The sequence below is a fragment of the Coregonus lavaretus genome, assembly GCF_964263955.1.
Source record: "Coregonus lavaretus genome assembly, chromosome: 6".
Classification (NCBI taxonomy): domain Eukaryota; kingdom Metazoa; phylum Chordata; class Actinopteri; order Salmoniformes; family Salmonidae; genus Coregonus; species Coregonus lavaretus.
The window spans coordinates 32,390,316-32,404,218 of record NC_139993.1 but is presented as its reverse complement, the minus strand read 5'-3'; the positions used below and the strand labels follow the sequence as shown (position 1 = coordinate 32,404,218).

The window sequence follows — 13,903 nt, the reverse complement described above, 5'->3', positions numbered from 1 at the left end:
TTTGGACACAGGTCCAAGAATGGCTAAAGGATTGCAATATTTACCTGGAGCTAACCTTGCAGATAGCATTACTGGATGATCTGAAAAGTCATAGTCAATCGATCAATAACATAATAATACTTTTAGCAAAAATGTTTATTTTCAATTCACAATCTGTAGAAACAATGAGAATAGAAAGGTTCAGAACTTTTGTAAAACATCACAGTACAGTTGAAATATATATGGCAAATAGAAATCCTATATGGATGGTGTTAAAAGATAGATGGGAGGTGTTGAATGGAATTGAAGGATGGGACTAATAACTAACAACAAATAATAACAAGATAACTAATAATGTAAGCATACTGTGTCCATAATAAGTTTATAGGTTGTAGGTTGGGAGCTTTTGTGAAAGGGCACAGTTAGAAAGATATGGCATATAGAAGCAAACCGGATGGACATCATGAAAAGTGGTTGAGAGTAGAGGAAGTTCAGGAGAAAAAACAAACAAAATATAATTATTGTAAAATTGACTGTGTCCATAAAATGTAGATAGTAGGTATAAGCTGGAAGTAGAGGCCTAAGCATTGTTGTTCACTAGTTTAATCCAAGTAGGGAAAGGGTGGCGGGGTTGGAAAGTAATAAAGGGGAATATATATATATATATATATATATATATATATATATATATATATATATATATATATATATATATATATATATATATATATATATATATATATATACAGTGGGGAAAAAAAGTATTTAGTCAGCCACCAATTGTGCATGTTCTCCCACTTAAAAAGATGAGAGAGGCCTGTAATTTTCATCATAGGTACACGTCAACTATGACAGACAAATTGAGAAAAAAAAATCCAGAAAATCCCATTGTAGGATTTTTAATTAATTTATTTGCAAATTATGGTGGAAAATAAGTATTTGGTCACCTACAAACAAGCAAGATTTCTGGCTCTCACAGACCTGTAACTTCTTCTTTAAGAGGCTCCTCTGTCCTCCACTCGTTACCTGTATTAATGGCACCTGTTTGAACTTGTTATCAGTATAAAAGACACCTGTCCACAACCTCAAACAGTCACACTCCAAACTTCACAATGGCCAAGACCAAAGAGCTGTCAAAGGACACCAAAAACAAAATTGTAGACCTGCACCAGGCTGGGAAGACTGAATCTGCAATAGGTAAGCAGCTTGGTTTGAAGAAATCAACTGTGGGAGCAATTATTAGGAAATGGAAGACATACAAGACCACTGATAATCTCCCTCGATCTGGGGCTCCACGCAAGATCTCACCCCGTGGGGTCAAAATGATCACAAGAACGGTGAGCAAAAATCCCAGAACCACACGGGGGGACCTAGTGAATGACCTGCAGAGAGCTGGGACCAAAGTAACAAAGCCAACCATCAGTAACACACTACGCCGCCAGGGACTCAAATCCTGCAGTGCAAGACGTGTCCCCCTGCTTAAGCCAGTACATGTCCAGGCCCGTCTGAAGTGCATTTGGATGATCCAGAAGAGGATTGGGAGAATGTCATATGGTCAGATGAAACCAAAATATAACTTTTTGGTAAAAACTCAACTCGTCATGTTTGGAGGACAAAGAATGCTGAGTTGCATCCAAAGAACACCATACCTACTGTGAAGCATGGAGTTGGAAACATCATGCTTTGGGGCTGTTTTTCTGCAAAGGGACCAGGACGACTGATCCGTGTAAAGGAAAGAATGAATGGGGCCATGTATCGTGAGATTTTGAGTGAAACCCTCCTTCCATCAGCAAGGGCATTGAAGATGAAACGTGGCTGGGTCTTTCAGCATGACAATGATCCCAAACACACCGCCCGGGCAACGAAGGAGTGGCTTCGTAAGAAGCATTTCAAGGTCCTGGAGTGGCCTAGCCAGTCTCCAGATCTCAACCCCATAGAAAATCTTTGGAGGGAGTTGAAAGTCTGTGTTGCCCAGCGACAGCCCCAAAACATCACTGCTCTAGAGGAGATCTGCATGGAGGAATGGGCCAAAATACCAGCAACAGTGTGTGAAAACCTTGTGAAGACTTACAGAAAACGTTTGACCTGTGTCATTGCCAACAAAGGGTATATAACAAAGTATTGAGAAACTTTTGTTATTGGCCAAATACTTATTTTCCACCATCATATGCCAATAAATTCATTAAAAATCCTACAATGTGATTTTCTGGATTTTTTTTCCTCATTTTGTCTGTCATAGTTGACGTGTACATATGATGAAAATTACAGGCCTCTCTCATCTTTTTAAGTGGGAGAACTTGCACAATTGGTGGCTGACTAAATACTTTTTTCCCCCACTGTATATATATATTTTTTTTTTTAAAGGATGTGTATGTATGTATGTACAGTGAGGGGGAAAAAGTATTTGATCCCCTGCTGATTTTGTATGTTTGCCCACTGACAAAGAAATGATCAGTCTATAATTTTAATGGTAGGTTTATTTGAACAGTGAGAGACAGAATAACAACAAAAAAATCCAAAAAAACACATGTCAGAAATTTTATAAATTGATTTGCATTTTATTGAAGGAAATAAGTATTTGACCCCCTCTCAATCAGAAAGATTTCTGGCTCCCAGGTGTCTTTTATACAGGTAACGAGCTGAGATTAGGAGCACACTCTTAAAGGGAGTGCTCCTAATCTCAGTTTGTTACCTGTATAAAAGACACCTGTCCACAGAAGCAAACAATCAATCAGATTCCAAACTCTCCACCATGGCCAAGACCAAAGAGCTCTTCAAGGATGTCAGGGACAAGATTATAGACCTACACAAGGCTGGAATGGGCTACAAGACCATCACCAAGCAGCTTGGTGAAAGGTGACAACAGTTCGCAAATGGAAGAAACACAAAATAACTGTCAATCTCCCTTGGCCTGGGGCTCCATGCAAGATCTCACCTCGTGGAGTTGCAATGATCATGAGAACGGTGAGGAATCAGTCCAGAACTACACGGGAGGATATTGTCAATGATCTCAAGGCAGCTGGGACCATAGTCACCAAGAAAACAATTGGTAACACACTACGCCGTGAAGGACTGAAATCTTGCAGCGCCCGCAAGGTCCCCCTGCTCAAGAAAGCACATGTACAGGGCCGTCTGAAGTTTGCCAATGAACATCTGAATGATTCAGAGGAGAACTGGGTGAAAGTGTTGTGGTCAGATGAGACCAAAATCAAGCTCTTTGGCATCAACTCAAATCGTCGTGTTTGGAGGAGGAGGAGTGCTGCCTATGACCACAAGAACACCATCCCCACTGTCAAACATGGGGGTGGAAACATTATACTTTGGGGGGTTTTTTCTGCTAAGGGGACAGGACAACTTCACTGCATCAAAGGGATGATGGACGGGGCCATGTACCGTCAAATCTTGGGTGAGAACCTCCTTCCCTCAGCCAGGGCATTGGAAATGGGTCGTAGATGGGTATTCAGCATGACAATGACCCAAAACACACGGCCAAGGCAACAAAGGAGTGGCTCAAGAAGAAGCACATTAAGGTCCTGGAGTGGCCTAGCCAGTCTCCAGACCTTAATCCCATAGAAAATCTGTGGAGGGAGCTGAAGGTTCGAGTTGCCAAACATCAGCCTCGAAACCTTAATGACTTGGAGAAGATCTGTAAAGAGGAGTGGAACAAAATTCCTCCTGAGATGTGTGCAAACCTGGTGGCCAACTACAAGAAACGTCTGACCTCTGTGATTGCCAACAAGGGTTTTGCCACCAAGTACTAAGTCATGTTTTGCAGAGGGGTCAAATACTTATTTCCCTCATTAAAAAGCAAATCAATTTATAACATTTTCGACATGCTTTTTTTGGATTTATTTGTTGTTATTCTGTCTCTCACTGTTCAAATAAACATACCATTAAAATTATAGATTGATCATTTCTTTGTCAGTGGGCAAACGTACAAAATCAGCAGGGGATCAAATACTTTTTTCCCTCACTGTATGTATGTATGTTACTGCTCGACTAAAACAATCTCAGTCGACCAACAGCCTAACGACCAAACCGACCAGTCGACTAATTGGGGTCAGCCCTAATTCGGAGGAAGATGCTGAGGGGACAACTTCATTTGCCTTTGCTGCTAATAGTAAAGTTTCTGTGGTGGTGCTATTTTTAGAGTAGGCCTTTAATGTGACAGCTACTGTAATGATTTTGAAAAATTAGTCATCATTATCATCCCATTACCTTCTCACATTTAAGGCATGCATGGGTGTCTGATCTATGTCCAATGAACCCAAAGACAACAGAACATTTCTCACTAGTGGAAATTCCATGTGGGGAAATCAAATGTAGGCAAACTTTAGGGCCAGGGAGCTTTGAGGCTGGGTTCTAGACACAGAAACCTGAGAACTGGGAATACCTGTAAACATTAGTGTGTCAGATGGACAGTGGCACAAAACATTAACTAAACTTGAATGTCAGTCAACAGTTTGTGGTTGTACTGGCCCCTGCCCCTTGGTATAGCCTATATTTATTCAGCGTTTAATGACACAACCTTTTAAAATACATTTCGATTTTTACTTGAACAAATATCCTTAAATTCATTGCATTTTCATCTCTAACAAAATTTAAAAAACAATAAATAAATGTATTAAATAAAATTGTATTTTTTTAATGGTCTTTCTCAAAAACGTTTGTATATTGTCCTATACAATAATCTTGCTCTGAATTTTTTGTTCCTATTATTTTTTGTCATCTTTTTTTTTCGTTTTTTTGGTGTTGCGACCCTGACTTTGAATACCACTGGACTAAGCATTAGCTTTCCTAAAATGCCTTTGCTATGAAATGTAGGATTAAGAATTCCCTTGATGGTAGTGTACATTGCTTGATTTCAATAGTTGAAGGATATTTCTAATCAATTTATTAGAACCACGTTTTCAATTGCCTGCCTATGTGCTGTGATGCAAGTCAAATTTCCACTCTTCAGCTGCTTAGTCCAAGACAAACAGCCGTTTGGAGTATACATGCACTCAAAATGCGCAAATCCAAGCTTTCCCTCTGGGCTGTGAGTCTTTTTTGTTTAAAACCAACCCATTTGTTAGCATTTTTAAACACAGGAGTAATGCCATTGTGGCAAGCTGTTTAGAACTTTGCGAGGCTGCAATGCCCAAATGGGAAACTTCCACAATCGGCATAGCTCAATGTCTTTCATTTAGCCTAAATGAAACCCTTTTCTTAATTGAAGACTTGATCCTACAAAGGGTTGTTTGGCAAAGACACTTTTAGCGGAAATGTGGCTAACAGTTTGCACCACAGCTCTTGTTGCTTTCAGTCAGCTTCCTGCACATAAGCTCTGCTGTCTCTGAAAACAATTGTCTTCCTTTGCTCCCCAGGTGCTGGGTGGTGAGCGAATAGAAGGCAGTGCGGACGGCATGCTGAGGCGACTCCACCTGCCCCAGAATGAGTGTTAATGATGGCGAAGGCGGAGCAGCTAGCAAAGATGGACGGGCCTACAACCTGCAGGTCTACCCACGGCTCTCAGCGGACTGCCCACCTTGCTGCTCCCTCAAAGTGCCCAAGGAGGCCACGGCTGCCTCTGTCATCCAGGACGCAGCCTCGGCCCTGGGCGTGGACCCGCAGCGCCTCTACGTGCTGGCTGAGGTGAAGGAGTGCGGCGGGGAGGAGTGGGTGCTGGAGTCTGGGGACCTCCCCGTCCAGAGGGTCCTGCTGTGGCCTCGCAAAGCCCAGGAGCAGCATCCCCAGAGCGAGGGCTTCTACTTCGTCCTCCAGGAGAGGAACCGCGACGGCACCATCCACTACGTCCACCTTCCCGCCCTCTGCAAGGAGCAGGAGGCCCAGAGATTGGCGGCCAGAGGCTTCCTCCCCCCGCGCCAGGAGGACTTTGACGACCTGTGTAACCTCCCGGTGCTCAACGAGAGCAGCATCCTGGATAACCTTCGCAACCGCTTCCACAAGAAAAAGATCTACACCTACGCCGGGTCTATCCTCATTGCCATCAACCCTTTCAAGTTCCTACCCATCTACAACCCCAAGTACGTCAAGATGTACGAGAACCACCAGCTGGGGAAACTGGAGCCACACATCTTTGCCATCGCGGACGTGGCCTACTACGCCATGCTAAGGAAGAGGGTGAACCAGTGCATCGTTATCTCTGGGGAGAGCGGCTCCGGGAAGACGCAGAGCACCAACTTCCTTATCCACTGTCTGACGGCCCTCAGCCAGAAGGGCTACGCCAGTGGAGTGGAGAGGACCATCCTGGGTGCTGGGCCTGTGCTGGAGGTAAGACTTTTTGTACGCATGTGCAATAGGGTTGGGAATTGCCAGGGACCTCACGATAGGTGCCAACATGATATGTACTGTGATTCTCACGATTCTATATGTATTTATTTGATGTTCCAAACATTTTGCTCACTATAGGCTATGTCTGCTGCAGAGCGACAAGAGAGCATTAGAAAATGAGTTTTGATACAGTTAAAGTCGGAAGTTTACATACACCTTAGCCAAATACATTTAAACTCAGTTTTTCACAATTCCTGACATTTAATCCTAATAAACATTATCTGTCTTAGGTCAGTTAGGATCACCACTTTATTTTAAGAATGTGAAATGTCAGAATAATAGTAGAGAGAATGATTTATTTCAGCTTTTATTTCTTTCATCACATTCCCAGTGGGTCAGAAGTTTTCAGGGCTTTGTGATGGCCACTCCAATACCTTGACTTTGTTGTCCTTAAGCCATTTTGCCACAACTTTGGAAGTATGCTTGGGGTCATTGTCCATTCGGAAGAGCCATTTGCAACCAAGCTTTAACTTCCTGACTGATGTCTTGAGATGTTGCTTCAATATATCCACGTAATTTTCCTTCCTCATGATGCCATCTATTTTGTGTAGTGCACCAGTCCCTCCTGCAGCAAAGCACCCACACAGCATGATGCTGCCACAACCGTGCTTCACGGTTGGGATGGTGTTCTTCGGCTTGCAAGCAACCCCCTTTTTCCTCCAAACATAACGATGGTCATTATGGCCAAACAGTTCTATTTTTGTTTCATCAGACCAGAGGACATTTCTCCAAAAAGTACGATATTTGTCCCCATGTGCAGTTGCAAACCGTAGTGTGGCTTTTTTATGGCAGTTTTGGAGCAGTGGCTTCTTCCTTGCTGAGTGGCCTTTCAGGTTATGTCGATATAGGACTCGTTTTACTGTGGATATAGATACTTTGCTGTTGTTCTGGGATTGTTTTGCACTTTTCGCACCAAAGTACGTTAATCTCTAGGAGACAGAAAGTGTCTCCTTCCTGAGCGGTATGACGGCTGCGTGGTCCCATGGTGTTTATACTTGCGTACTATTGTTTGTACAGATGAACGTGGTACCTTCAGGCGTTTGGAAATTGCTCCCACGGATGAACCAGACTTGTAGAGATCTACACATTTTTTTCTGAGGTCTTGGCTGATTTCTTTTGATTTCCCATGATGTCAAGCAAAGAGGCACTGAGTTTGAAGGTAGGCCTTGAAATACATCCACAGGTACACCTTCAATTGCCTCAAATTATGTCAATTAGCCTATCAGAAGCTTCTAAAGCCATGACATCATTGTCTGGAATTTCCCAAGGTGTTTAAAGGCACAGTCAACTTAGTGTATGTAAACTTCTGACCCACTTGAATTGTGATACAGTGAATTACAAGTGAAATAATCTGTCTAAACAATTGTTGGAAAAATTACTTGTGTCATGCACAAATTAGATGTCCTAACTGACTTGCCAAAACTATAGTTTGTTAACAAGAAATTTGTGGAGTGGTTGAAAAACAAGTTTTAATTACTCTAACCTAAGTGTATGTAAACTTCCGACTTCAACTGTATGTCATGGAAATAAGAGCTGAAAACATGTTGGCTCACTATTGAAAAAGAAGATGGAGAACAGGCTATAGGATGAAAATACCAGAGTTTTGGCGCAGGTACAGCCAACTAGCGCTAGCTAACACTACCTAGCAAATAGAAAAATATAGCGTTATAATATCGTCCCCCAAAAATATTGTGATAGGTAACGTTTTTTAAAATATTTTTTTTAACTAATGTGCAATGAAGTTGGAGCTCATACCGAATATCAAACCTTGTCTAGCAGGATGTCTGTGTGGTTGGAATGGGGCTAAGGATGTTTGTTTGTGCCTCACCTTTATGTCTGTCATAAGTGTCTGTAAACACTCATTCCCCATTATTTGTATTTCTGCACAGTCTCACACAGTCAAGGTTAGCATAGAATCAGAGAATTAAACCGGATGTGAAATGTTTTTTGCTGATAGCTCATTCCCAAGGCAGATGATTCATCTTCATAGGTGACTAATGTTGTCATGATGCATGGACGATCCATCAGCCTGCACTCTGTCCACATTAATAATATTGAAGAAGTGCAGGAAGCATGAAGAGCATCAAACCTAGTTCTTCCAGAAAATAGGACTTTTGAGATGTGCCCCTAATCAAATGTGTTTTCCTTGAGCCAGGAGTTGGAGATCTCAGTTATAGTCATCAGTCATGTGATCTTAGGGGAGAAAGAGGATCTGAGGCTAATGTATAGACTGTTATAAAAGCTATTTTCCTAAAAAAGAAGAAATGAAAGAAGGTGTGGAGATATTAGCCCAGGCATCAGTTTAACAAAATGTTTATTAATATTCTCAAACTCCACATTTTCTATGTCCTGAAGAAAGATTTACCTGAAAATGATATGGTGTTAACACAATAACCCATTCAACTTTGGCTTTCTGGAAGAGAACAAGCTGCTATATCTGAATGTTTTTACTCAGTGATCCTGATTTGTGATATACCCCCTGTTCTATATCAGTGTATCATGAGTCATGTCATGTGAGAATAGAGCGAAGGTCAGGCTCTTGACCAGTAGTCATTGTCAGTTTTGTTGAACAGCTGTGCAAACTAAAGGAAAGCTCATGGAAATATTTTCTAGACACCAGCTTTAGAATAACTCTGATAAGCTCTAGAGCTCCCATGTGGTTCAAATAATTTCCATCTTCTATTTGTGGTCTAGAGCTAAATCTAATTGTAAATTCTAATTGGATTACACACATTATTGCAGAACAATGGCTACCATTCATTACCTATAATTGGAAAAATTAGCATGCCATGATAGTTAGAATCAATCAAGTTTAGGCCTACTATAATACGAGTTGCAACAAGGGAACAACAATCAGCATAGAGCAAATTGTGTGTGCCTGTGAATCATCAGTGTTTTTGATCAGGTGACTGAGTTGCACTCCTGAAGTATGCTTAAAGGGATACTTCAGATTTTGTCAATGAAGCCCTTTATCTACTTACCCAGAGTAAGATGAACTTGTTGATACCATTTTGATGTCTCTGGTTGCAGTTTGAGGGAAGTCGCTAACTAGGGTAATGCAATTGCTAACTAGAGTTAGCACAATGACTGGAAGTCTATGGGAACTGCTAGCATGCTAGTAGATACCATAGACTTCCAGTTATTGCGCTAACGCTAGTTAGCATTGGATCACAAAACTACCTCAAACTTCCTTCATACTGGATGCAGAGACATAACAATAGTATCCATGATTTCATTTGACTCTGGGGAAGTTCTGTCTCTCTCGTTGTTAGAGGAACAAATACACCCATCTGTGGGCTTTCTTTCCCACATTTGGTTGTTTACACACACACACACACACACACACACACACACACACACACACACACACACACACACACACACACACACACACACACACACGTGTAGCCTTTTTCTTACATCACATTTGACCTGTGGCCTGAGTCATGTGTTGTCAGTAAACTCTGGGCCCCTGGTCATGTGACATCATGTGACAGGCATGCTCTGCTCTGGGCACCATGTCACCTCTGACTCTGCCTGGATATACCAACACACGTACCAGCTAGCAGAACTCCAAGCCCTGCATTTTGAGGCTGATTCCTTGACCTGTCAATGTTTTTAATTTGCTGTTTTATGATTTTGTTATACTCCTGTGATTTCTATGGATGTTTACTAGATTACTTGTAGTTTTTCATGTTGTCTGTCTGTACTTGTTTAATGACTTGGTGCTGCCTATCTTGGCCAGGATGCACTTGAAAAAGAGATTTCAAATCTCAATGAGCCCTTCCTGGTTAAATAAGTTGGTATAGCATGGCGCTTGCAACGCCAGGGTTGTGGGTTAGATTCCCACCGGGTACCAGTACGAGGGGGAAAAAAAATATGAAAATGTGTGCACTTTGGATAAGAGTGGCTGCTAAATGACTAAAATGTAAAAATTATATCAGCAGAAACCCCCCCCCCCCCCCTTCCCAAACCCAATGTAAAACAAACACATAACAGAATTGCCAAACGTGTAACCCAGATATCACACACTGGTCATTGATTGTCAACGAGTGTGGAGCGAGTGCTGCTTTGGTGTTTGTAATTAATGGGCCCCAGCTCTAATCTGGTAGCAAATCCCTCTCACATACTTCTGTTTTATTCGTCAATAATGTGGCTAAAAATAGGTCATAAACTCAGTAGGAATGCAGTTTATTGGAAGTAAATGCAGCATTGTAACTTATTGGTATTAAATTCTCAGACCCCCTTGAATTTGAACACAGAGTTCATTCTGGTTTCACACTAGAATGGCAGCATTGCCCTGTAAATGTCAACTGGTCTGGTCCATTCACTGCACTGCAGAATAGAATACAGTATCTGGCATACTATCCGTCAAACTTACAACTCTTTGCAATGCCTCATAATCCATGACCCTTTTACAGGATAGACTAGTCACTGTGCAATGTTCTAAGGCAGCAGCAGGATGAATAGATGGTCCTAAGGCTTTGGTTGGAGAGAACTGAAGAACTGAAGATTTTCCCCTCAATCAGCAGTCCTTGTCCCTTTGGCAGGCTGGCTGAGGCTGGTTATGTCTCTCTGCTCCAGACTGCTCTGCTGCTTCCCCAGGCCTGTGGTCTGACGGGCAGACTTAGACTGGCCTGTGAAACAACCGAGAACCAATTCCCACAGGACTCAGCCAGGACCAGACGCTCCATCCTGGCTCCCCCGTAACAGCCTTACCAGCCCTTCAGTACAGCTCACAGACCTGCGCAAGCATATATATGTATACATATATATATATATATATATATATATATATATATATATATATATATATATATATATATATATATATATATATATATATATATATATATATATATATATATATATATATATATATATATATATATATATACATACAGTGGGGAGAACAAGTATTTGATACACTGCCGATTTTGCAGGTTTTCCTACTTACAAAGCATGTAGAGGTCTGTAATTTGTATCACAAAAATCTAGAAAATCACATTGTATGATTTTTAAGTAATTAATTTGCTTTTATTGCATGACATAAGTATTTGATACATCAGAAAAGCAGAACTTAATATTTGGTACAGAAACCTTTGTTTGCAATTACAGAGATCATACGTTTCCTGTAGGTCTTGACCAGGTTTGCACACACTGCAGCAGGGATTTTGGCCCACTCCTCCATACAGACCTTCTCCAGATCCTTCAGGTTTCGGGGCTGTCGCTGGGCAATACGGACTATCAGCTCCCTCCAAAGATGTTCTATTGGGTTCAGGTCTGGAGACTGGCTAGGCCACTCCAGGACCTTGAGATGCTTCTTACGGAGCCAATCCTTAGTTGCCCTGGCTGTGTGTTTCGGGTCGTTGTCATGCTGGAAGACCCAGCCACGACCCATCTTCAATGCTCTTACTGAGGTAAGGAGGTTGTTGGCCAAGATCTCGCGATACATGGCCCCATCCATCCTCCCCTCAATACGGTGCAGTCGTCCTGTCCCCTTTGCAGAAAAGTATCCCCAAAGAATGATGTTTCCACCTCCATGCATCACGGTTGGGATGGTGTTCTTGGGGTTGTACTCATCCTTCTTCTTCCTCCAAACACGGCAAGTGGAGTTTAGACCAAAAAGCTATATTTTTGTCTAATCAGACCACATGACCTTCTCCCATTCCTCCTCTGGATCATCCAGATGGTCATTGGCAAACTTCAGACGGGCCTGGACATGCGCTGGCTTGAGCAGGTGGAACTTGCGTGCGCTGCAGGATTTTAATCCATGACGGCGTAGTGTGTTACTAATGGTTTTCTTTGAGACTGTGGTCCCAGCTCTCTTCAGGTCATTGACCAGGTCCTGCCGTGTAGTTCTGGGCTGATCCCTCACCTTCCTCATGATCATTGATGCCCCACGAGGTGAGATCTTGCATGGAACCCCAGACCGAGGGTGATTGACCGTCATCTTGAACTTCTTCCATTTTCTAATAATTGCGCCAACAGTTGTTGCCTTCTCACCAAGCTGCTTGCCTATTGTACTGTAGCCCATCCCAGCCTTGTGCATGTCTACAATTTTATCCCTGATGTCCTTACACAGCTCTCTGGTCTTGGCCATTCTGGAGAGGTTGGATTCTGTTTGATTGAGTGTGTGGACAGGTGTCTTTTATACTGGTAACGAGTTCAAACAGGTGCAGTTAATACAGGTAATGAGTGGAGAACAGGAGGGCTTCTTAAAGAAAAACTAACAGGTCTGTGAGAGCCGTAATTCTTACTGGTTGGTAGGTGATCAAATACTTATGTCATGCAATAAAATGCAAATTAATTACTTAAAAATCATACAATGTGATTTTCTGGATTTTTGTTTTAGATTCCGTCTCTCACAGTTGAAGTGTACCTATGATAAAATGTACAGACCTCTACATGCTTTGTAAGTAGGAAAACCTGCAAAATCGGCAGTGTATCAAATACTTGTTCTCCACACTGTACATACATACACACACACACAGTTTCCTCTCCCTCTTGTAGTAGGCTCTGCAAGTTTTTTTTTAGAAGGCCTAGCAAACGTTCTGCAACAAGCCCACAAGATGGCTGACATGAAATTGCATTTTACAGAGGAAGTAATATCTTCTTAGAAGTTATGTTCTGCATTCTTGTTCCTTTTTTCCAGATAAGTCTTGCCGTTTCCTCTTCCTACGAGTCCAGTTCCAACTAATGACTTAAATATGAGGTTTCTTTCAATCTTTATATTTTGGCATTTGGTTGCATTGGCTCCTTTTTCTTGGAGACAGTCCAAGTTTGAATGGGTAACGGGTGAGCTGTTTCTCCTCTCTGTCTCGGCTCTGAAGCTATGAGGGATCTCTTCAGCTTTGGTCGCATTTTGATGAGGTGAGATCATTGGCCTGTAGCGTGACTCTCTTTTAACCCTACAGTGTGCTGTGTGGACTACCTTTAGCGTTCAGACAGCTTTCAACATTTACTTCTTGAACAGAACTCCAATCATCTACCGCTATCCCATTGCCTAGTGACTTTATCCCTACCTATATGTACATATCTACCTCAACTACCTCGTACCCCTGCACATTGACTCAGTACTGGTACCCCGTGTATACAGTGAGGGGAAAAAAGTATTTGATTCCCTTCTGATTTTGTACGTTTGCCCACTGAAAGACATGATCAGTCTATAATTTTAATGGTAGGTTTATTTGAACAGTGAGAGACAGAATAACAACAAAAATCCAGAAAAACGCATGTCAAAAATGGTATAAAGTGATTTGCATTTTAATGAGGGAAATATTTGTCACATGCGCGGAATACAACAACTGTAGACTTTACCGTGAAACAATGTTCCCTCAAATTTTTAGGCTAATGTGGCTATTTTATCATAACGTAGGCCTACCAGAGTGGCCTGCCATCAAAAACAATGGAGAAAATGCATCCCATAACATTTTAACATGGAAATAGCTGTTCTATCATTCAGTCTACAATAGCAGCCAATGTGTGGTGTTCAATGTAGGCCTACATTCCATGAGACTTTGGGAAAAGAACATGCAGGGCTTGACCTTAACCAGTTTATCCACTTGTCCTTCAGACAAGGAGGTGACTG

At 41.9% G+C, this 13,903-nt stretch overlaps 1 protein-coding gene across 1 annotated transcript in view; it reads left to right on the top strand.

Moving 5' to 3' along the window:
- Nucleotides 1-13,903, top strand: part of myo9b (myosin IXB) — a 113,384-nt gene that overhangs the window by 43,215 nt on the left and 56,266 nt on the right. The window contains exon 2 of the mRNA XM_084164567.1: nucleotides 5,346-6,252. Coding sequence (XP_084020693.1) covers nucleotides 5,413-6,252 — 840 coding nt within the window. The 5' untranslated portion in view covers nucleotides 5,346-5,412. The remainder of the gene's footprint in view (nucleotides 1-5,345; nucleotides 6,253-13,903) is intronic.